Source organism: Lagopus leucura, unplaced genomic scaffold, assembly GCF_019238085.1.
Source record: "Lagopus leucura isolate 7727_CA_CO unplaced genomic scaffold, USGS_WTPT01 Super-Scaffold_100014, whole genome shotgun sequence".
In the NCBI taxonomy this organism is placed as follows: Eukaryota; Metazoa; Chordata; class Aves; order Galliformes; family Phasianidae; genus Lagopus; species Lagopus leucura.
In genome coordinates, this window is record NW_024962268.1 from 6,405,759 (window position 1) to 6,430,730 (window position 24,972).

The following is a 24,972-nucleotide window of genomic DNA, read 5'->3' on the forward strand; positions in this document are numbered from 1 at the left end:
AGTTAATGTAGACATTTTGACACTGCTTTCTAGCATGGGAAAAATAATTTACACTACCTCAGTTTAACAATCAAAAATACCTCAGTCTTTAGTTCCCTTGTAACAGAAGGATAACATTCCTATTCACAACATGCCCTGCAATCGCAGGGAAGCACAAAACAGTGACATTTCTCCACCTGATGGATAATCTAGTCTACTATCATCTCAACAGCGCTAGGTGCTCCCCTTCACCTCACGGCTAGACACGTGCCATGCAAGTATACTGCTACTCCAGACACCCAGAAGTATTTCTTTTGGGATTTGAATCCTGGAACTTGTCCATGGAAGGCTAAGCCCTTCACACTAAAACCAGAACCACAATTTAGTAACTTCAGAATGTTTAGGATAATTAAAATAAAAAAAATGCAGGGCACTGCTATTTTAAATAAGTAGATTCAAAGAAACTCCATGTCAATCCTTACCCTCACCCAACACATTTAATGAAATACAATTTGCTAGAGCTACGCTTTTTTCAAAGGCTTTATTTTCATTAAGATGCATATGCATCTTTTCAGGAGATTTTAAAACATTCAAAAAGATGCTGAGAGAAATTAAATAAGCAACTTGTGCTTACGGGTATATCGGGGTTTTTCTTCACACAATATGATTCAACGGCAAAAACACAAGAAGTTGGTCCAAAAAACAAACAGCAGAAATAAAATTTTCTTCAGCTTTCTTGTTTGACTTTTGAAGAAACAACACAGACTTGTGCAATATCATCATATTCATATGTTCTCTTCAAAAACGTGTCAGTAAGCCTTAAGCCAGAGACACTCTAGAAAGGAAAAAAAAATTATAAGACCCGTTATAAGAATTACCAAACTCATAAAACAGGTATTTTATAACAAATCCATGCCACTGACTTACTTGCAATCCCTGCACTGAAGACAATAACGTAAGTGCAAGACGGAGAGAGGAACTTGGGTGTAATTTTCCAAGTTGTCTTCCTGAAACTCCACACCAGTGGATGGAATTAGTATTGCACATTTCTAAAACCAGATCCATAGTCCTCTCACTGCTAGAGGAAATTGAAAAATGGAAATAAACCTGTGGACTTTTTTTTTTTAAGCATTCAATGACTGCAAATATTTAACAGCTAGATTATTATTTAGGTTGTTATTAATGAAACACTTAAAATTAATTTATATAATTATAAGACAGCAAATAAGATTTACTGTGATGTGCAATAATTTATTTACATGCAGCCTTGGCTAATGTGACTGTTCTATCATGGATTTAGTTAACTGGAGAAGACAATAACGTTCACCTTTTCAGTGCGCAGTACCTGCAGACCAGGCATTTGCTTTAGTTCCTGGCTTCAAATTTTATTTAGAATTGCTTTACAAAAGTGTTGTGGGAGACAATAAAGGTCTACTGGAGAACACAGTGTAAATACAAATCAAGTCAAAACATGGATAAAGACCCACAGAAGACCACTTAAGAGAATGCTTAGGAGACACTCCAGGGGTGGTACTGAATTAGCAGTAAAATCAAACTTGATATAAATGGTATTTATTCTGATAAATTATGTGCAATTAAAAAAAAAGCAAAACAAGTAAGCACTAGTTCTGTGAAAGAATTAAGAATATGCAATTGAACTGTGAAATCTTATATGATACTGCAGCCAATTCTGCAGAATTCCACTGCTGATTTTTGACAGTCTCCTGATTAGAATAGTATCAACACATAGTAATGGAAGATATATTTAATTATTTAGAATCACTGGAATCCAAAAGATGTTTAAAGTAATGAACCATCAATTAGGTGGTATTCAAAGTAAAATCCATGCTTGAAATGCTTCAGGAGAAATGCCCTGAAAAATGTACTAGCCACAACTTAGCAACTCAGGAAGAAGAACAAGAGTCACATGACATCATTACCTGCAATTTGTTATTTTACATGTAATATCAAAAGGCTCTTCCAAATTCACAGTGTCTGGTATTGTCTCCAGAGAAAGCCTTACATCACCATAACCAGGAGCCTGGGGAAGTATAAGAATGCACATTGCTCAAATACTGGTTGGCAAAGTTGGAGTTTTTACTATTCACGTTTTCATTTACTACAACAGGTTTAGAACAACAGGATGTGAAGAGGATTGTCTCTTCTTGCTCAGTGTCCCACTATTATCACCTTTCTGATAGATTTAACAATTAACAATTCATTAGACAGGATGATCTGCATCAAGTATAATGAATTAATTTACAGGTAATAATATGCACTTTATTATTTTTTTCGGCCAGTTCACTCTGAGTTCCAATACTCATACACTGTTCCTGATTAACATTCATTTCTATAACCTCTCTATCAGATGGTAATATAGTTTTCCTGCATTAGTCCTTCAGTATTCTTCATCTTTAGAAGAAATACTGTTCCTAAGGAATAAGACGGTGCATTCTCTTGCTATTTCAGTCTTCCAAACATCTGCCAAAATAATTAGTTGCCACCAGATAGAATGGTGCATTAATACTTTTCTGTATTTTGTAAAGAGCCAAACACTTCTCATATGATTTACTAACAAACCCACAATGAATACTCAACTTAATACAAACTCGGGTTGACTGAAAATCTAATGCCTTTTATCTTTAAGTTCAATCTCCACAAATGATAAAACTACAAAGGAAAAATGAAGGAAATTTTATTCTGCCTAACAAGTCGCAGCTGAGACATACGTTCAAATTCTGCTGATGTGCTAAAAGCTACATCTACAGCTTAAAAGGTATTCCCAATGAGGCCCAGACAGTAAGTCAGTGACCTGACAGCTTGTGAACAGCTTTTAGTTATATATGGCTCATTACAGACTGAAGACAGATGACATTTTAAAACTCTTATTAAATTGGGCATTAGAGTGAGCAGTGTCAAAACAGAGAATTTCAGATCAGTAGAGCAATGGAACTTTGGAAACCTGCAAGAAAAAAACATAGTCTGTGAATTACAAGACCACTCCAAAACCAAGTGAAATTATTTTAAGCAGGAAACATCCAATAAATTGTTTCAAAAATGCATTCCTGATCTGGACCAAAGTAATGACATAAAGGAACAGTAAGCGTAAAATCTGGGGCTTGCGAGGGAAACAAATGCTCATTGGATTACTAAATGGATTAGGAGAAAAATGATGAAAGGTGAGTGGAATTTAGACACCAACTAACCTGACAGCACTTAGAAGATGAGACAATGAAAGTAATCAAAACCTCAAAGTTCATGAACAACTTATAAATCGACCAGAAAAATAGCCTGAATCAAGACTGTAAATCTGAAACATACATAGTATTACATATGCTACACATATGTAATTGTAACTCATAGAAACTAATATGTCTGTATGAATTAGGGAGAAGAATTTTGTATGTTAACTGTTCAAGCAGGAGTTGTTTTTTCAGTGCTTTTCAGCTTCCTGCCAAATGGCAACCAAGAAGTTCATTTTGTTCTGATACATTTTGCTATCCTCTACTTGCTTCCAGCAATGTGTGCACAAGCCATTAAGTTAAATTGTTCAGCACAGTGACAAAGAAGAAAAAACATTTTATGTGCCAGAGAACAAACAATCAGGAAAATGAGATAAAAAAACACAGTCATTCACATGATCAAAATGAAAACTCCAGTTTAGTGTTTTTTTCCCCACACTTCATAGACCAAACATATGCTGAGTATATTAAATAACTTTCCCATATATACTTATATGAATTCAGATTGAGGTCCAGAAAGTAAGAAGCTTGAATTTTCTTTCAAGTTATTATTCAGCTGTTCATTGAGTTGCCTTAAAATTGATACTAAATTAAAATGACGCTTAAAGACTCACCATTCTTTGAAGCTGGCTGGTTTGCAATCTTCCTCGCTCACCTAGATTTGTTTTCCATACGATATCTAGTTTACCAATCACAGTGACACCTTTTATTACTCCAGCTTTCTCTGCAAATTCCTGCTTTGGTTTCAGGCAGTATAAATACTGACGTGTGTCCATAGGTTGTAAATAAGTTCTTGAGCCGAAAGTTGACTCACTAGAACAAAAAACATTATTCCTTCATTTTAAACAGTTATTTTTAGGAGGTCTTAATAAGAACTCAACCTTTCTTCCCCTCCTTCCCCATTTTTACTGTGCATGTGGCAATGTAGTCGATACTAGCACACATTTTTACATATTCACAATAGAAAACACTCCTCAAATGTATGCAGAACTGAAGGACCACATTTAGATGTAAGAAAGTAGATTCAGCTGAGACAGAAAGAACTGAGATAGAAATCCACTTTGTTTATTATCTGGCATCTCAACATTCGAATAATTGTGCTGGTAATTTTCATAGAATCATAGAATCACAAGGTTGGAAACGATCTATGAGATCATTCAGTCCAACCGTCTCCTCATCACCATTGCCACCACTAGTACTAACCCATACCACACAGCACGTTGTTCAGACTCCTCTTGAACACTGCCAGGGACAGCGACTCCACCACCTCCCTGGGCAGCCATTCCAGTGCCTGACCACTCTCTGAGAGAAGTTCTTCCTCATGTCCAACCTAAACCTCCTCTGGTATAACTTGCGGCCATAAAGCTAATTTAATTCAAAAGCTAATTTAATCTCATTAGTCAAGAACTGTATACAGATTTAGCTTTGTTTAAAAAAAAAAAAAAATCAACTATAGCAATGCTCTATCTGCCTTAAACACATACACTAACTTACCCTTTCAATTCTGCACAGATATTCACAGATTAAAAGATACAGAGGTAAAACTATGCAAAACCAGCTGTATTCTTTCATGAGTTTTGGGTTTTTGGCTGTTTTTGTTGTTACTGTAGTTGTTGTTTCGGTGTTTTTTGTTTGTTTTTTTAACTCCAGGAAACAGATACAAACACATGAATACAGAAACCGGGTAGCTGATATAGGAAGAGGCAAACACTGGTACTGAAACAAATTTAAATCTCTGATTGCTTTGTTTTTCACATTAATTTGAATGAGAACTAGGTGAGAGCAGAAAAAGCATTCGCTGTAATTCAGATTCCCTGTGCATAACTAGTACTTTGAAATAAACAATTCTTCACACCAATAAATCCAAGGAGCTTAGAACTTACTTGTGTAAAGAAATAAACCAGAAAATAAACTCTTAAGGACCATATATAGATAAAGACCTCCAAAGTACCTACCAAACCACTGTTTGTTTTTTGGAGGGAGAGATTTTACAACAACAGAAAACAGGTTGCTTGTAACAATCTGCAGAACTGAATACATTAATTCATGGGCTATTAAAATAGCAAATGAAAATTTTGCAAAAAAAGCCAACAGTTACTTAATGAAGCTATTAACAAAAAATTAAGCTTTGTACTTGAAACATGCTGAAACATTACTTAATGAACACAATAGGGAATCATCACATAATATGAAGGCAAGGGCAACAATAAAGAAGGATTAAATTCAGTTTTCAAGAGTTCTTACAACTACATTTTCCAATAACAGTTCAATCATCTTCTCAAGCATCAGAAAAAGGGAAGCAGGTACATACTGAGAACCAGGGTTCAGGACATGGGTAAAGCTTACATGTAAGTATGATACCCTTAAGAAAAACAATCCCTTCTACAGATCACAAATCTAACATCATCAACTTGTTCATATTTTAGAGTAAAGATTTCATGCTGAGAAGTAAAGAACTACATCAATATAACTGGTAAGAAATATAGAACTTATTCTGTCTATCAAAGTCCAGTTTATTTCAAACTGAATGCTGACAACAATTCCCAGAAGAAATTGCCATGCTTCCATTTCCTGTATTCACAATACTTTCTATTTTATCAAACACAGATCTTTTAAGTTTTTACCTCACAGACTCACAGCCCCCTCAGCAACTTAAGGAACCCTTTGTTTTGCCTCTCCAACCTCTTCATTCATTAATCTTCTCTTTACCACTCTTGCTAGCTCTCTTAAGATTTTCTTAATTGCTACGATTCCAGACAGCAATGGTCACAAAGTGGAATTGGATCCATGAGTGCAGAACTGCCTTTCAGCCATGGTATTCACTAAGTCTCAATATGCAAAAAATCAATTCACACTAAGTCATTCCAAATATATAAACTGTTATTTGACTCCTTTCCAGGAAATTCCAGGCTCTCTCAGTTTTACAAGCTCATGATTGCAGTTTCAAGACACAAAACATTACACTGGATAAAAACACTTTGTATGAACAGCACTCCACTTTAGTGGCCAAATGCTTTGACAGACAAGGAGAAGAGAAAACAGAATTTTCACTTTAACTCCTACTATAGAGCACTCAAAGTACACCTCTTCCAAAAAACCTAAGCAACTGCAAACTGCAAGCAGCCAAATCTGACATCCACCCTACAAGCTTTTCTGCCCACAATAATTTCAGAGAACACAGTACACAGCTCTTCCGCTATTTGGTGTTTATTTCAGCATGACAAACACCTGTGGCCTAAGACTCTGTGAAGGAATTCCACTGATTCACCTTAACTGCTGGTTGGATAAATTATAACTAGATAACTGAAAATGGATATGCATCTACTAGAAAGAAACGAGGATGGAAAGGTCCTGTATCTATGAACAGACAGGTCAGAACCATATGTGTGCTAGATCTTATGAAATATATACTGAAACATTTCAATGCATTCATGTTATTATTTGAGGGTGAAAATAGGGATTTGTTTATAAGTTTTTAAAAATAACTTCTATAAAAAGAAAACTAACAAGCTGAATACATAATAGGAATTTGTTTTTTTTTAATTTTGCAAATAAGTGCACTCCTACAGTTACAGGCAACTCAGTGATTATAATGCTTACAACTCATGAAATCATAATACAATGTTTCCTCAGTCTGAGCATACCTCTCCCGTGCTGAGTCAACTGTGTTCAGTTCTGCAACGTTGTACATGATGGATGGCTCTAAAGAAACCTTCTCCATAAACATTGGAGAGGTAGTGATATTCTGAATCTGAGCTTCCAGAAACACTTCGTCTGTCTAGGGAAAAATAAAGGACAAAATCACAAAAATGTAATTGCTAATATTAAAATAATATATAGTCCTATTGTTAAAAAAACAAACAAACAAAAAAGTCGTGTGTGTTTAGTTCATGCCTGCAAATCAAAGTAATTAATGCAAGAAAAACCTTAATCCCAGTTACCATTAATAGGAGCAACAGTGTTAGTGAACAGGTATCTTGCCAAACAATGGATGTGGGATAATTTTTGCATGTTCTAGCTACTGCTTATTTGTAACACTTCAGATTGCCACTTCCCAAGATTTTCATCAACTCGGTAACAACTGAAGTTATAATCCAAATTATTAAAAAAATATAAGGAATTCCAATGCACGTTAATGCCATGCCATGCCAGATTACTAGTGCTGTATAAAAACAATTAAAGGAAGTGTGCGTGTTTTGCTTGAACTAAAGTATAACAGCTCACGTACATGCTCTGACATTTTTATTCTGAAACATTTGTGTGTCAGCTAAAAAGTAAAACAGCTTCCCCTTTCACTCAGCTTCATCATGCCAATGGTCACTAGCATTACCTACATCTAACAATTTAGTGGGTGCTCAACTTTCAAAGCCTCCTATAAGATCTATCTGTACTAATGAAGCTAATGCCTCAAGATGTTCTAATGCAGAATGAAAGGTACAGACTGTTTTACTGAATATACTGGAAAAAAAACAACTCATGAAACCAGAGGGATTTTTGCCTCTGCTTCTCTGGAAATGCAGACCATTAAAATCATGTTGAAGCTCTAAACCTGATGGCAGAATAACCACTGAAGGCTCAGGCTATCAGACACATAAGTCCCTGAAGAAGTGCCAATTACAAAAAAAGAAAAAAAAAAGAATATGTGCTGGGGGGGGAATATCAAATCTGCATTTATGAGACAGTTACCAGTAAACTGTGTAACAACTAGATTAAATGTATGATAAATCTAAAAGATGTATTTCATGTAGAAATGGATAAAAGCTTACTTTTTTTTTAAATCAGTGTAAACAAGCTGGAGAAGCTCAATTTGTAAGTTACAGAATATGTTTGAATTACGTTATTCTCAAAAGGAACTCTGTTAGATGGAGAAATGCAGACTAGTAATGGAACAACTCATTGTGCCTTACAAACAAGTTATGCCTGTATCAGATAAATAGAGGAATGGAAATTGTGCAAGCTTAACAGGCTACCTTGCACTTCCAAGAGTTGGTAGTACCCCCAAATAAACATGGCTCTAGGCACTCATTACAACCACCACCTGACTGTTGCTTAAATTGACACTGTTTATATCCCATAAATCCATTGCTTAAAATCTCCATTAACCCAAGTTTTAGTTGTTTTAACGCAGCAACCATAGGCAGAAATTTTGGAAAAGCTAGTTTGAAAGGGAAAAGAAAAAGCAAGCAGCATAATGAAAAAGCAAGTTAGCTTTATGTTATCCCTAGATGTAATTGTATAAATATCAGTTGTTTTTTAAAAAATAAAATAAAAAACACCTTAAAGTAGTTCACCAGAACACAGCTTGCCTTAGTACAACACACACCTTGAAGTGAAATCAGACTGCAGGAGTACCATACTAACTCATCAACTCTTACATGCAGTTGAAGTTGGAAAGCAAGGCTCCAGCTCAGGAAAGAAAGAACATCCAGCTGCTGCTCTCTCCTCAAACCCACTGTCTCCACTAACTGGATGGGAAAAGTTCTGTCACAGCTTACACAAGTAGTGCTGTTGTTAAATCTACACTCCCACGGTTCAAAACTAATAATGTTTTAAAGGAGATTAACTTTCACTTTTAAATAACAAATCCCCTTTTCCAGTTAACAAGAAAGCTTCCATCTCACCAAATTTTTGTGATATGTCCTACAGAATAGCACACATGAGAATTTGAAATTACCAACTTTCAGTTTCAACAATGGGTATTAAAGAAAGAGCTAACCATTTAAAAGATTAGCTGTATGTATGCAGGACAGATGGCAAAACATCAGTTCATGATATGCAGAACAAACATTGCTTTTCCATTATGTTTTAAAGTGTCAATAACAAGCACAGAGACAGACAGACAATTAAAAAAGCATACAGATTTATTAAAAAAATAAAAATTACCACAGAACTGAGGTCACTCTAATGGGAAAATAAAAAAAGAACACATTAGAGAAATTAGGGTTAAATGTTAAAGAAAAAGGAGGCTAACTTTCAAACAAAATGCATTTCTGCATTTTTTTGTACCATCTAAACACAAGAGCATTAGTAAGACAGAAATGTAAATTAAAATGGATGCAAACAAAGATGACAAGTACATTTCTATTAAGTGGTAGCTAGTATTGTTACATGATTTACTAGCTTTGCTTCAGATTTTACTAACTGCTGCAGAACCAATACAAAACAGAGCCTAAGGCATACAAGCCACATGTAAGGCATGATAGAATAAATTAATTATATTCAAAAAAAGCAGTTTTGGAGCAATTTTAAAATATGCTTTTAATTTAAATCCATGCAATGAGTTGAGTATGAAATGGAAAAACAGTCCTTGTCATTTCACAGATAATTTGAAGTATCCATATATTCAAAGTCTCAAAAGTAAAAAGCAAGTTTTAAAATGTTCTAGCCAAGACACAATACTACAGCTTGCAACAAAATTTGGTGTAATTTAAATGGGAAAAAATATCTTTTGGGAGGGGTAATCTTCATTAAAACAAAACAAAAAAAGTACTTCAAGTGAAAACTTTATTTTCATAAGCATCTGTATGTTTGCCTCCCTGAGAACGTTTGCAGGAACAGAATCTTTTTCAGATCCTTTCTGAGGCACAAAAAGTCAGTGAGAGACTTTCTAAACACTGAGTCAGGTAATTCAATCACAGGATTGCAGCAGACTAAGGTGATAGGACATGCATTTTATACACGAATTTCAGTGACCATCATGATTTGGGTGTTACTGCAACATGAGCAACATGCAAGAAGATTAAGTTCAGTGTTATCCCTTGTCCTAGAGAGATGAAATAAAACTAGAAATTGTAATTCATAATTATAGTGATAAATCTTTCAAATTGTATCTCATCAGTAACATTAACAGTTCAACTGGTTACTTAACTTTTAAATACCTCTAGTTAATCAGCAATTATACATATCTTCCTCTACTCCCAAGGAGAAGTCTGCCTTAAAATTCAGAATGTAGGCACTGGTGCTTCTGATAGCAATGTAGTGCCACAAACAGCATTTATCCAATTTCTTCTTTCTTTCTTTTTTTATCTATCTTTCACTGTTACATCACATAGCAGAACTTAACGTCCTTTCAGAAGTGAAATTAAAATCAGTTTGCTGGGTAAATGAAAATCCTTCAGTTAATATTATCCACAGTTTTTTTTTTTAAAAAAGAAGTTTTAATCAATCATATGAATACTGAAGTAATGAAGCCATATGAATACCCAGAAAGAAATAACAAAAGGCAACAAAGCAACCTTTTCAAACCTTCATGAATTAAAAAAAGCAAAAAAAACAAACAAACAAAAAAAACAACGAAAACCCAGCAGCTTACCAAATCAAAACAAACAAAAACCAAAAACCACCATCAGCTCAGACACCTCAACTTCTCAGAAATTTTTATTTTTAATGAGGAATTGGTGGCTAGGTGAGGGATGGCGATATTTCATTCTATACTTTATCAGTGCCATTCAGACAAAAAAAAAAAAAGAAAAAAGTCAAGAGTATTCATGACATGTCATAAGTCTGCCTAAAATTAAGAATTCTTTCAGCACAGAACAAAATTTACATATAAAGTAGAGAGACAATAAGGTTTAAGACATTTGTCCCCCTTCACCCCACGATGTATTTTCTACCTGAAACAATGTGATTCATGTAGAAAATCAATATTTATCTTATTTATGTAATTCTGAAGATATTCCCCATTACTGGAATCTATGCTAGATCTATGAAGCACTCAAGCACTCAGCTAGTAGTACATACACTTATTCACATATCTTTCATTTCTTTGTACTACGATATTTAAATTCTTTCAACTGTACTTCCCCTAAATAAACCACATGCTATATTAAATGGATTATAATCTACGTGCTGGTCATATACAACAGAGAAAATCTTGGGGAATCTCCTGTGCAACTCTGAACACGGTTGATGTTTGCACCCAAGATCCTTATCTTTAGACCAAAAATCATGATGTCATTTTTCCTGCTTTCTCTGTTGATTTTTATCAGAAATACATCTTTTGCAACCGTATAGCCATAATCTCACGTGATAAACCCATATATAAATATGATTGAGATAAACAATTAAGACAATAGATTTTGAGACACTCTGCTTTTCTACTGCAAATTCCTAGCATGTATCTGCTCCATTAAGAACAAACAGGATAGTAAAATGTTTTCTACTTAACACAAATTATTTTCAGATTGTCACATGTGTCTTTTTTTCTTCCATTTATTCTTCACTGCAAAGAGTTTTCCGCAATTTCACTCATTTTTTATACAATACATATACCTACAAGGAAAGTCTACAATTGAAAAGAATAATCTATGTAATTTGTAGGAGTTTCCACTATCAGTGCTACCTTCAACTAGAATTCTACCAGTAAAGAGCCACAAAGAGATACTTAGGTATACATCCAAATAAATATTTGCAATTACAAGGTTTTAAAGTGCCATGCATAACTGACACAAAACCTGAAAATGAAGTTAGTTAACAGAGGGGTTATATTTACATTGGAGAAAAATTTGTTTTTCCCACTGTGGTACACTATTATCTATTTTTCATACAATTAATCTCCCCTTACTGTAAGTAGTCTATCAACCTAAAAATACAATCTGTAAATGCAATTATTTGAGTTCACAGGACAGCAGAAAACATGAAAAATTTTCAGCAATTACATCAAATTCTTTACATGCTTGCTTTACATATGCCATTTCTTTTCATTCCATCATGAATCCATCTATGTTTAATTTACATTACATAAACTCATCAGCAAATAAATAAGATCATTAAGAAGATCTTTGAATTTAATCTAACTACCTAAAATGAAGTAATAAACACTAAACCAAAACAAACCTAAATACAAATAACTCACATTTACCTCTGCATTGTAGAATTTGGTTTTCACATCTAATGGTTTGAGTACCTGAGTGAAATGGAAAAAAGACAGGTTGACTATTGGTTTCTCAGACATCATTAGTACAAACTGTTTATAGTGGTAAATCTTCACCAAAGATTTGATGCTGATGGTATTCTTGGATTTTTTTCCTTTTTTTTTTTTTTACCATAAGCAGAACAGGTGCATAAAGAAACATGCAATAGAATAATCTAATAACTCAAAATTTGCTATATGCTAGTTGCTAGTTATTTACCAGCCCAGTTGCTTTCTTACTGCCCGAGTAGTCTTCTCATATTGGTAACAAATACTCTGCAACATCCTCTTATTAAATGAGACAAATATGATGTAGTGAGCAGATTTTGTCTCTAAAATAACATTACATCCACCTTGCATCCTGTAGTGGACTCCACTTGCTCTCAAGAGGGGAACAAAAATAATCTAAAAGGCCCTTGAGCATTTAGCACCAAACAAATGTTGCTGAGGACCTCTCTAAAAATAAATGAAAGAACTACACATGTGATTTTCTTAAGCAATGAACCATTACTAGCCATGACTTCCTTCTTGAAAATACAACTGTTAACACTACTAAGATGGAAAAAAAAGAATAGACACCAGATATTTTAAATCTCATAAATTAACAGTGAAAAATTTGATGACAAAAGGAGAGAACAAAGCGATGGTTTTTAAATGTTGCACATAAAATCAGTGTCTTCAACTCCAAGCAGTTAATACTTACAAAATGGAAATACACTGATAGATCTGAAAGAAATAACGTATTATACTTACAGGGAAACAAGTTTAAAATGTCTTGCTGGGAACATTTGTTCTCCTGCACATATGGAAGGCCCACAGATACTAATAGCACACACTGATATTCTTTGTCTGTACCAGATGGCAATTTAGCCTTCTAAAGACCAAAATAATATTGTCTGCAGTAATCAGATTGAGTACAGGGCTGTAAGTGTACAATAAGATCATGTGCAATCTGGAGAAGACATAGATGATAAGCCACAGGTCTGGCTCATGTACTGTCAGAATCTATATAAGAATAGCCAAAAACATATTAAATAAAACACGCCACCCAATACTTCTTTGTTATCCCACAATCATCCAAGTCTTAATATATTTCACAGTAAATCAACACCCATTAAATACACAGCTAAAATACACTTTCCAACCAAAATCAATCCAGATGATAGTGACTTCCTGCTTTCATCAATTATTCTAATCAAGTTTGGTACCTGTGTGGTGGAATGAAGACTTTCAACTTTATCAATTAATTCTTATGACATTAGTAAAATATAGCACATTTAGAATTCTTTTCTTAGCTTCCTTTAAAAAAAAAAACCATCTATTCCAGTTTTAAAAGGTTAAGAACACTAAGAGAAAAATCAGATTTTTATAACTTAAACTCACAAGTTAGATATGTCAAAGTCAGACTGAACAACACTTAATATGTTTTAAAAAAATCATAAAAATGGCTGCTATAAAGAGATTGGAAATTGATTTTTCTTTACCCATCAATGAAAAAAATAGTATCTGTAACTTCTGAAAACTTTAGCTGCGCTGTAATTATAAACCATCAGTTCACCCAGTTTGAAGTGATAACTTCTATCCATTTGATTTCAAGTGTCAAATATATAACAGCATGTAAAAATACTTCTGAAGCATAAACTGTTTTAACATTACTTTTTCAGATTGATTCACTTTGTACAAATAGAGTAGAATACTGTGTACTGTACCTGAAATTTGAAGAACTTTCTGAAGTACATCTTCTCTCCTGTTTGCGTAGTATAACTTACTGCACAAACTAAGCTAAAGGACATATTTAGAAAAAAATAATTAAATTTTGTACTGTATTAATGAAGGAATAGAATATCAGGCACATGCTGCAGTTTCACAGTTTATTATACCTCTGCAATGTTAAAAATAAATCAAAAACAGATAAAAACACCAAGTTCGAAGATTTAAAACCTTACATGTGCGTTCCTATTTCCTTCACTTCATGATGAATCACATCATCAATACAGCAGTCAGGTTTAAGTTCTGCCACTGCAGCAGTAGAAGCTGACAGGTTCAAGCGCTGAGAACTTGTCTGAAGATCAGCCTAAGAACAGAAAAACAAAGCATCAGGTAACTCCACAGCTGCTTAAGGTAAAATATGGAAAAATAACTTAGGCTGAGAAGTATCTGAGGGTTTTATTCTGCACATTTTTATACATAAAGCACAACTGTGTTCATTGCGAGATAAGTTGCTTCCATGTATTTTAGAAATTGTCTTTGACAAATCCAATCCTTCAATATGTAGCTTATAAAATTCCCATTTACTCTTGAGTTCCATAAACTTCTAAAATTTTTGTTCTCATGCAATTCTCTGTTCAACAAGAAATGCAAAATATGATGCACCAGGAAATAACTCATTCAAAACATAAGGAAAACACAAGTAAATATATGCTATAAAGAGACTAGCTTTGACTACATAACTGAAAATAACAACTGCAAATAAAAGAACACATGGTTTTTTTGGCTTTGGAAGTTTTGCCACTAATTCTCCAGAGAAGCTTTACAGATTATCCACTTTTTAATACAATTTCATTTTGTTTTTTAATTCTAATATTAAAATATTTCTTATCCTCACTTCCATTTTCATTTGTTTTTGTTTCCATTTGCAAGGAATATTTTCTGGATCAAAAAAGAAATGACAAACAGTCTGTGTATAAAACATGGTAAATGCACTAATATTGCAAGAAAACAATCAAGATCTTTTGTTGGTTTTTAACAAACCAAGTACATAGATTTCACATACCTTCACCAGTATGTCCTTGACAACTTGATTACTATCATTATGTACACTAATGTAACTGGAAAATGTTTCTCCCAGAAATATATTTCTGCATTTAAAAAATACACATATATGTTTAGCAACAACAACAACACAAAAAAAAAAACAATTCACAAAATTCCATTTTTAATATATATATATTTTTAAGCTGATCATTAGCCTCGCCAACTTTGATTACTATCTCCAGTTCTTAAAATGCTAGAAAGATGTAGTTTGTGAAAGTTCTATGAGTGGCTCACAAACTCATACTAAGTCCAGTGTGAAGAAATACAGTGCTGAAACTACACTGCAACAGTCATGAGACTCACTGGGGGAAGTCCATTTGCTGTGGTTAATTTTTATACTTACTAGTATCCAGAAGGAAACAGAACTATTTATAGGATTCAAATTTAAGTATAGCTAGGGAGGCTGCCAAATCAAACCTTAGAATATGTTGGCAATTTCACACCCATATTTCTAAACGTCATCCTACTAAGAGCAAATTTAAAAAAAAAATAAGAAAATCAAAAGTTTTACAAGATAAAAATACAAAGACAATACTACATACAAAATAATAGACAACACTGCAACACACAGAAGTCACTGCAATAAAATCTATCAGCATAAGCTGTGGTTTATAGCAGCATTTTATATCAGGACTTTACCAAAATTTCTTTCAACTTACTGTTCCTGATACATTCAATCAGGCTATACACAACATTAAGCAATATACATTTATATATTACATCACATTCAAAATCGAGTCACAGAATGGTTTTAAAATAATTGAATATTTTATTGCATAGAAAGGCAAGTAAGAAATGTTAAACGAATCCTAGAACTTAATATACTTAATATACATTACCCAAAATTTTGAGGCAAAGTCAGCATTTCTCCTAGCATCAAAGCTTCTGCTCCTTTTACAGTAGAAGGATCATCTTTCATGAGCTGGTGAAATAGATTACCTGTAAAACATCAAATTGCATATATCTTAGTACTAGCCAAATCAAAGGCTCCGTCTGCATTTAGGATATGACACTTCTTTTTTTCTTCTCAATTTATGCTAAATATACTTGTTTTACAACCAACTTACTTAGGGACAAAACACACGCATATATGCTTGTTTATAAGTTAAGGCTTTTACAATTACACTGAACAGCACAATCTCAAAGGCATTCTCAAATTATAATTAAATCTTAAGGGATATTCTGTCTAAATAGAGCACGCCACGTAATGAAGGGGACTATGTGGAGCTTGCTGGGGGTCCATCCCCGTGGGGATCCACAGTTAGCCTAACTTCCATGAGGCCATGGGCTTCACAAGCCTAAACGGCAAAAGCAAGGTCTGCTTAGTTACCGTGTTTGTTGCTTCTGCTGTGCTAAGGTGGTGGTCACGGGTGGGGATCTTTTACAATAGGGAACTGTATGCTTTGGTCAAGAAGAAACACTGGACGTAGAAACAAGATGTAAGATTAGATATGGTTGCTTAGGGAGGCCTTGAAACTGTTGAGACTTGTATCCAAGATATACATAATCATATATATGTATATGTGTGTGTGTGCATGCTGCTGTGTTGGGTGAATATAGTAGATGTAGTAGAAGAAGAGTAATAAAGGACTTTCCTATGACAGAGGCCTCTGGTTGCTGAACTGCGACAACGTAACAATTGATTAGCCCCATTTACCCTCTCTCCAGACTGCCTTGCTTTCTACACAGGTCTCTTTTCTTGGATCTTTCCCTTTTTCTTATACATCTAAGTTGCAACTACTACTGAGGGGTAATCCAGGAATTTGTAATACTTCATCTCCATACACCAAGCATACAATCACGTGATTCTGCTGTGATTCAGTTTCCATTGCAATATGTTGTATAATATATATCAGTGAATATTAAGATGTTATTACGAAATAAACAAGAGAGTTCAGCAAAGCAGATTACGATAACAAAAAGAGAATAGATAGAAAGCTAACCCGTATCCTGGGCTCACTTACAAAACTCCAGCACAGTGAATCTCCAGAAGAGATCCTTTCCCCCTGGTAGCCAGCTCTTAAATAGGTCTAGGAGAGGTGCAGCCAGGCTCCACCCCTTCCGGCAGCACAGGTGAATTGTTTTCACCTGTGCTCCTGTGGCTGACTCATGGCTCGCCTCAGGTGATCAATCAGAGGTTCAGTTCCCATACATATTGATTATAATTAGTGCAGCATTTTCTCCAGATAAAGAAAATATTAACAACAACCTTTTGTTTTCTACAATTAGATATTTTTCTCTGTTAGAGATTCTTTCCCAATTAAAATAACTGCATGATCCTTACCTCACAGTAACAACTATAGAGACAGCGTCTTAAGTGCTCAGATTTCAAGTTCGTATGTTCACAATATAATCACTAAGTTTTCAAAGCTCTAGGTGAAGAGTTGTATAGTGCATCTTGGTATTTTCCTATACCTAATACCAAACAAAACATAGTAGCATTTCAGATTACTTTCTACAGAAGCTCAGAAGAATTCTTTTCACATATAAATCTTAGATGCACTGCTTAAACCTAGCAATAGGTGTTTACTGTAAGGGAACTGCTAAATCATGGCCTGAACCACTGTCTGATTACCTGAGACAAGCAGTGAGTCAGCCCAAGGAGCACAAGTGAAGGCAATCAGCTGTGTGACTGGAAGGGATGGAGCCTGGTTGCACCTCTCCTAGACCCTGTTTAAGGGCTGACTGCTACTGAGGAAGGATCTTTTCCTGGAGATCCCTCCTTTTGGAGTTTTATACTTTGAGCCTAGGGGGAGCTTCCATTTATTTTTGATTGGCTTTTCTACCACAATAATCTTTTTAACTATAAACTTGTAAAATACCATCCCAACCACACCGCTCTTCTAACTGTACATTTGTTAACTGTACATTTGTTAACTGTACAGTGCACAATGATCAGTTAGTAGATAAAACATACCTGGCAAATCTCTTTCTTCACAAGTCACTGGAATATTAGTGAATAAGGTAGGCTTTGTTAACCTCATCACTGCAAAAGCAGAAAATAAACCATAGGTCAATTGACAAGTTTATTTGTTTAAGCACAGTTCTGTCATGCACTCCATTAAAAAAAGAACTAATGAAAACAAAACACTATCAAATCTCAGCTCAAACGATGTCAAGATCTTTTTAGCCCACCTGGTCATTTTCAACAAAATGAATTCCCTGCTACTCTAATCCAAGCATACGGGTGGTGAAAATGGTTCCTCGTGCTTTCTCTGACACAATAATGTCTACCATTTTTTATCTTAAATTTGAATATATCTTTTCTGTTAAAATGTTGTACTATGTTTTTTGTGGATACAAGGAGTGTACCAGCTTCATTCTGTGTGACCATTCTAAGTCTGCTTAGATGTCTGTTCTGTGACTCTAGATACCACAGAATTGAACACAATGACTTATTTGGATTTTAGCAGCCATAAATACCAGGACACAACACAATTTATATCCTAATCTCCACAATATACATATGATATACATAGAATTAAGGAGCCAAGACTGAAGTAAGGAGCCAAGATTGTCAATACAACAGCAAAAGGGCCAAAAAACTCAAGGATCTTCTTATAAAATCTTTCATCAATACCAATAAAATCAAAATCATCAAGATCTTCTGATTAAAAAAACAAAACTCTACTTCAAGAAGGTTGTGTTTTCAATGGCATTTCTTCTATGAAGATAGAAAGAGAGAGCTGAGGTTGATGAGAGTTGAGCTCTTCTCTCCTGGAGAGGAGAAGACTCCAAGAAGAACTGACTGAAGTCCTCTCGTACCCAAAGGGGAGCTAGAAGAAAACTGAAGAGGAACTCCATGAGGGAATGCAGTGATAAACTGTGCAATGGTTTCAAACTAAAAAAAGGCAGATTCAGATTAGGTATTCTGAGCAAGTTCTTTAATCAGAGGATGGTGAGGCGTTGGCACAGACTGCTTATCTCTGGAGGTGTTCAGTGTAGGCTGAATGGGCTCCTGGGCAGCTTGGTCTGGTGGGAGGTTTTCCTATTCAAGGCGGGGGAATGGAACTAGGTGATATTTAAGATTCCTTCCAATCCAAACCATTCTGCGATTCTCTAACTTCATGTAACTCAGAATACTCAAGGTCACATGATTTTCATTTGCACTATATATTTAAGATTCTTGAACTTACAAATTTCCTCCCTACTAATACAAATCAGTGCCCCCACCTTGCCTATTGCTTCATATGAATGCATCAACATAAAACTTAAGTTTAGCATTTGCAATCTCAAATTTTGATCTGAATATGTAAAGTGCACTGATTCCTTTTTCTTCTACCAAACATAAAACTTAAAATTTTATTTTATAAAAAAATCACAGTATTTCTTTTGAATACAAGATGTTAAACAACAACCTTGCACTGAAACATGTACTGCATTTTCACATTTATTGTACTATTTACAGACCATCTCAGCATTCACTATTTCCAACTGTATAAAAATATTCAACTCCTTTCATATAGTAGTGGGCTGGGCTGGTTCACATTAACTTATACTATCATACAGTAAACCTATACAAGCTAGTATTTACATGAACAAATCTTAGTTTTCAAATGTAAAACAACAACAACTTCAAATCATTCTCTTTTGTGTGTTTAAAGACTAAAAATATGACCTCTGAAGGCTTTGTACCATGCGGTAAACAAAAAGCCTCAAAATACACAAAACAGAGTAAGTAGAGAAGCGGATTCAACATAGGAACTGAAAAAGGTACTGAATCACATGTGTGTATGAACAAAGCAGTTCTAGATAGCTCAAAGTAGAATTTTTTTACTTCACTTCTACATTGGTCCTACCCGAAACAAATAGCTTTATAGAAAAACTAAATGCTGCATTCATTTACTACTGTTTAGTTCTCCAGCTGTGGTGTAATCAAGCACAGTGAGTATCATTGGTCATAAGCCCCTGACAACTACAACTGAATAGTGGCACTGATCTCTGTTCCAAATTTTGGCAGATTGTAGAGTATCAAGTTGGAAAGGATCTACAAAAGTCACAGGGTCCAGCCCCCAGCTCCACACAGGGACATCCAAAATTCAAACCCTGCCTCTGAGCGTTGGCCAGATGGTCCTTGAGCGGGACTGCTGCTATGACCACTATCCTGAGCAGCCTGCTTAACTGCCCACCACCCTCTGGTGCACAACCTGTCCCCAGCCCCCAGCAGCCCTCCCCTGGCACAGCTCCATGCCGTTCCCTCAGGCCTTGTTGCTGTCACACAGAGCAGAGCTCAGCGCTGCCCTCCACTACCTGTGAGGAGCTGCAGCCGCCATCAGGCCTCCCCTCCGCTCTTCTGCTCTGCACTGAGCACGCTCAGGGGCGTCAGACACTCCTCATACCCCTTGCCCTCCAGTCCCTTTACCATCTTCATAGTCCTCCATGGACACTCTCCAATAGGTTTAAGTCCTCCATATATTGTGGCGCGAAAACCACACCCAGATCTGGAGGTGAGGCTGCACAGTGCGGAACAGAAAGGACAACCCCTCCCTCACCCACAGGCAGTGCTCAGCCTACTGCACACCAGGACATGGATGCCACTCTTGGCTGTCAGGGCAAACTGCTGCCTCATGGTTTAACTCGCCATCAGCCACAACGCACAATCCCTTTCTATGGGGGCTGCTCATCCACGATTCTGTATGCTCCAGGCACAGAAACTGGCACTTGCTCATTACAACTCAGGCACTTGGTGAGTGCCCAGCACTCTCATTTGTCATGATCTCTTTGCAAAGCCTTTCTACCACCAAGGAATGTTTTCTTAGTTAAGTCCTAAGTTTATTTAAAGAATATAGTGGGGTTGTATTATAGACAATTACCTAATTGTCTTCAAATCTACAATAAGCTTATATAACTAGAACCGACTACTTATCATGGAAGAGTTACAGCTCAAGTTTAAAATAAAGATAACAGTAATAAAATTAAAAAATATACACCATGGAGTGAAGTCAAAATGCACAAATCAAGATACGTAGATTATTGTATTTAATGAGACTACTAAAGTATTCTGTTCTTGTAGTATTACAGATTATCTCTTGCTTTTTTCCTCAGATTCTAACACTTAATAAAACATTCTGCATCTTACTACATTGTATCTCTAAAAATTCTGACAGTACAAAGTAACTTCATTACTATTATCTTTAAGATCAGAGAAGTAATTTCACTGATGTAAATTGGCTACATAAGCTCTACTACTAATAGCAACAACTAGTTATCTGTCATATCAGTTTTGCTAAGCAGTAATATTAAATCCCACAAATACACCAAATAATAATACAGAACATTCAGCTTTCAGCCAAAGTTTAAAAATGCATGTCAATGTTCAATATCCTTTGTTTTAAACTACAAAGAGGTATGCAATGTCCACAATAAACTATTATTATTCAAACATTATCATATGAAGAAAAACAAGCAAAATTCCAAAGGGAATATCCTGGAGAAATTAAGTGCAGAAGTATTATTTTTTCCTTTAGACAAAGGACGAGAGAAAAAACACAGAATACTGTACCAAATCAAACAAATGCATGTTGCAGGTGAATGCGAGAGGCAAATGTATTAATCTTCATTGACCCATTCACGATTTTCCCAACAAAATAAACTTAAATACACTACTACAACTTGAAAACTGTAGTAAAGTAACAGTTATTTTCTCTTAATTAATTCATCAGCTGTTCTGAAGTTTGTGTATTTTAAGCTCCTTAAAAACTAAGCTAACTAGAAACTACTTCAGACAACAATATTGTTACAAAACTATGTTACAATCACAAACTAAATATAATTCCAAATTTATGTACAAGCAAATTCATTTTATCAGTAAGGCTCAGCTTTTCCCTAAGAATATTTCTAATATATTCACAGTATAGTATATCACAGAAAATCCATATCTGTCCCAAAGATCTTTGGATAGTAGCATTGCAAGATGGCAATTCGTTCTGCTTGATCAGTCTATTTAATTTTATCCAGATGTCCTCCAAGTTCTGGTTATTACAATTAGACTGCTCAATTGTCCACTTTGCTCTATAAAATGCATGCAATTTAAGTCTTTCCAAATTGTTTTGAAGTTCTTGAGATAGAGGAAGAATCTTTTCTTTAAGCTTAGGGCTACAGAGAGAGACACTCCAAGACCTTTTCAATTTCTGTTTCTCATTAGATGGTGGTTCTCCTTGATTTTCCAAGTTAATTTGCCTGCGGCCATTTTGTGTGTGGGTTAAAGTCTGCCCGTGATTCATATCAGACCGAAATTCAAGGAGATTTTTTGTGCAGTCATAACTAGGAGATTCTACAATACATTCTGAAGGTGTAGTAAGTTGTTTCAATTCTTCTGCTTCTTCAGAAGAAATAACAGGTGGTTGCTTTTTGGGTTTGAGCGGAAGTCTGTACAAATCATTTGGAAACCAGGGTGTGAATCTTGGTAACTGACGAATGGGAAGCTCCTTCACTGCCGCTTCTGCAAATTTGTGCAGTTCTGTCAGATCTCTCTGATGTGGTCGATAATGTAAGACCACTTCCATGCTTGTGCAGTAGCAATCCAGTTATTCTTAGTTACAAGAATAGTCTCTTGATGAGGATTCATAAGTCTAGATTGAAACATCTTATTTACAAGAATTTCCTTGCCCCATGCTGCAAAGATCAGTGGGAAACGGGACCTAAAGCAGAAGCATTATGAAAAAATAAGACACTTCCAAATTAAGAAAAACATTGCTAGGATATTCTGTAAAAAAAAAGCAACAAGTGGTAAAAACAAGCCAGACATGTACATTAACTTTTCTATTTACTCAAGCTGACTACAGCAACTGTGTTCCATCACCACCAGCATAATTTCAGTACACTGAACATTACCCACAAGAACGCAGTTTAATAGATGCTGTCCTTCCTCAAGTATATTCTTTTCACTGGAACCTTTTCATGCTTGCCATCCACCTGTCAGTCTTGTTACATTTTTGTGATCAGTAGGGTAAGGATAACTGAGAAGACCTCAAATGTTAATTCTTGCATATTAAGGCAAGCATAATTCTCTTTTTCCAAAGATTCTGTACTCACATGACTTTATGAACTCAAAGCATGAAGTAAAATAATTCTTAAAAATATCATCTTTAATAAGACACATCACCACCACTGTCTATTTCAGCAAAGCCACCAATCAAATATTTATTTATTTTTGAAGTATTTTCCCCCAAAATTTTAACAGACTAAGCCAAGGCATATAAATTAATTACAGAATATACTGTGTATTTCAGAAATCTTCCTGAAATAGTACTGACAGATGTTGCAGTTTTTAAAGTTGACACTAAAAGGTAAGTCTAAACAGACTAAGGTCTGCTTTTTTTCCCAGTTTATATAATGTTCATAGACATTCAACTTTTACCCTCATAGCTTCCAAGGAATACATGCAGCCATTCTTTCAGAAGTAGTAAGTCCTTACAGATTTTATACTCTAAAAATATCGGTAACTTCTTTCTTTTATTTAAATACCAAATTAAAGTAGGGAAAAAAAAAAAAAAAACAACAAACAACAACCTACAAACAGGACTATGAGACATAACACAAAACACATATAACATGCACTCTCACTCAAGCTTCCCCTCTCTGCTTATCAAGTTTGCAATCATTTCAGGTTTTCCATCAGATATTAGCAATATACAATAATGTTGGAGTCACTAAAATTTCAAATTGCTTAATCATGTCACTGTCAATATTTTGTGCATGGGCACTGTATCAAATTCAACACAAGCCCAAGGATCCTACTGATTTATCGCAAAAACAGACTGACATGCCATACAACTTGTTCCTTTGTATAAATTACTAACAAAATGTTCTGATAATGGCAGCTGACAGTATTCCATGTTCTTACGTTTTGGCTTAGCTGTTGTCTGTACACATGTATGAAAAAGTGATTGCTGATCTCTAAATTATGGTTAATACATTTTACTATGAGATGCTGAAAACTCTCTCAAAAAACACTGTGAAGCAATTAAACAAACAGGAGATGGAGTCTAACATCTACGCACCTGCACTGCTTTACATAACTGAGCCATATCACTCACTTAAAATACACATGTAATTAAGGTTTTAACTGTTCCCTATTCCACCTCAATAGCAATGCTTATTTCCAACAAGCACTGTTCAAGAAAAAGAAGGTGGATACTTCTGCTGACTGCAGTAAGAGGCAGCTAGATTCAGGTTTTTCACTGCTTCAGCTCCTAACCTCATGGTACCCAAGTGCCTGTTGGCACAACCAGCTTTTTTTATAGAAACCTATCGATTATTTTTGTTTCTATCAGCTCTAGCTCTGTAAGAACTACTAGTTTTTTTCTCTCAATACCCGTGTTTCCTGAATCAAAAATGCAAGCCAACGACTGTTCACCGAGGGAAAAAGCCATTAAAGGAAAAAAAAAATAAAAATCAGGGGACTACAAAGAAAATCTTAAAAAAAAAAAAAAAAAAAAAATTAGAACTGCTGAAGCCTGTCTGCAAACCGCAAATACAGCGCAGAGCCCGGAGCGCCCCGCCAGGCCCGGCGCGCAGCCCCGTCCTCCGCCCGCCCGCCCGCTCCCCGCAGCGAGACGCGGTCACGCGGCGCGCCTCGTCCTTCCGCAGTCCTCCCCTGACCCAGGGGAAAGCAGCTCGGCCCTCAGCACTTCCCACGCTCAGGGACCGGCCGGATGAGAGCGGCCGCTGAGGGCCCGGCCAGGCAAGGCGCCCGTACCTTTCAGGGCCAGCAGGTGCTCCTGCTTGGGCTGGTTAATGTCCATGGTGCAGCCGCGAGCCCCGAGCGCCCCAACCACGGTAGAAGTGCGCACGCACGGCGCAGCAGAGCGAGCACCTCCGAACCCGGAAGCAGCTGTCCAGGACACACCCCGCCCGGCACCACCACGGCGCCACCAACTGCTCAGCCCCTCCTCGCAGGAAGGCGGGCCCCGCGAGCGCCCAGCAGGCGATGCCTGCTGTGACGGATAGTCCTCGAGAGCTTCCCGAAGCGGCAGTCCCGCGGAGCACGACGGGAACCGCAGTTCTTTGCCGCTCAGTCGGAGG

At 35.9% G+C, this 24,972-nt stretch overlaps 2 protein-coding genes across 5 annotated transcripts; both read right to left on the reverse strand.

Moving 5' to 3' along the window:
• Window positions 1-501: 501 nt before the first annotated feature.
• TRAPPC13 (trafficking protein particle complex subunit 13) lies at window positions 502-24,784 on the reverse strand. 4 transcript variants are annotated; one of them, XM_042875086.1, is made up of 13 exons: window positions 24,647-24,784; window positions 17,864-17,932; window positions 15,786-15,885; window positions 14,906-14,990; window positions 14,079-14,206; window positions 13,842-13,914; window positions 12,082-12,126; window positions 9,105-9,122; window positions 6,866-6,999; window positions 3,836-4,034; window positions 1,920-2,020; window positions 907-1,054; window positions 502-814 (listed from the first exon to the last, which is right to left on the reverse strand). In XM_042875086.1, exons 1-13 carry the CDS (start codon window positions 24,690-24,692, stop codon window positions 707-709), a joined length of 1,254 nt encoding a protein of 417 aa, XP_042731020.1. In that variant the 5' UTR covers window positions 24,693-24,784; the 3' UTR covers window positions 502-706. The 4 variants fall into 4 exon arrangements, with proteins under 4 accessions (XP_042731020.1, XP_042731019.1, XP_042731022.1 ...); XM_042875085.1 differs by having other exon boundaries at window positions 907-1,057; XM_042875088.1 differs by lacking the exon at window positions 9,105-9,122.
• SHLD3 (shieldin complex subunit 3) lies at window positions 20,909-24,747 on the reverse strand. Its single transcript, XM_042875089.1, has 2 exons — window positions 24,647-24,747; window positions 20,909-22,586 (listed from the first exon to the last, which is right to left on the reverse strand). Exon 2 carries the CDS (start codon window positions 22,449-22,451, stop codon window positions 21,702-21,704), a length of 750 nt encoding a protein of 249 aa, XP_042731023.1. The 5' UTR covers window positions 22,452-22,586; window positions 24,647-24,747; the 3' UTR covers window positions 20,909-21,701.
• Window positions 24,785-24,972: the final 188 nt, after the last annotated feature.

Bases quoted from the DNA above. Each gene is read 5' to 3' on its own strand.
- TRAPPC13 (XM_042875085.1), bottom strand. From the start codon at position 24,692: ATGGACATTAACCAGCCCAAGCAGGAGCACCTGCTGGCCCTGAAAG. The intron at 12,127-13,841 runs GTACAGTACACA...CATTTCACTCAG, and splicing joins GAAAGTTCTTCAAATTTCAG to GTACTCAAACCATTAGATGT. The intron at 2,021-3,835 runs GTGAGTCTTTAA...ATACTTCCCCAG, and splicing joins CCAGCCAGCTTCAAAGAATG to GCTCCTGGTTATGGTGATGT.
- SHLD3 (XM_042875089.1), bottom strand. From the start codon at position 22,451: ATGGAAGTGGTCTTACATTATCGACCACATCAGAGAGATCTGACAGAA.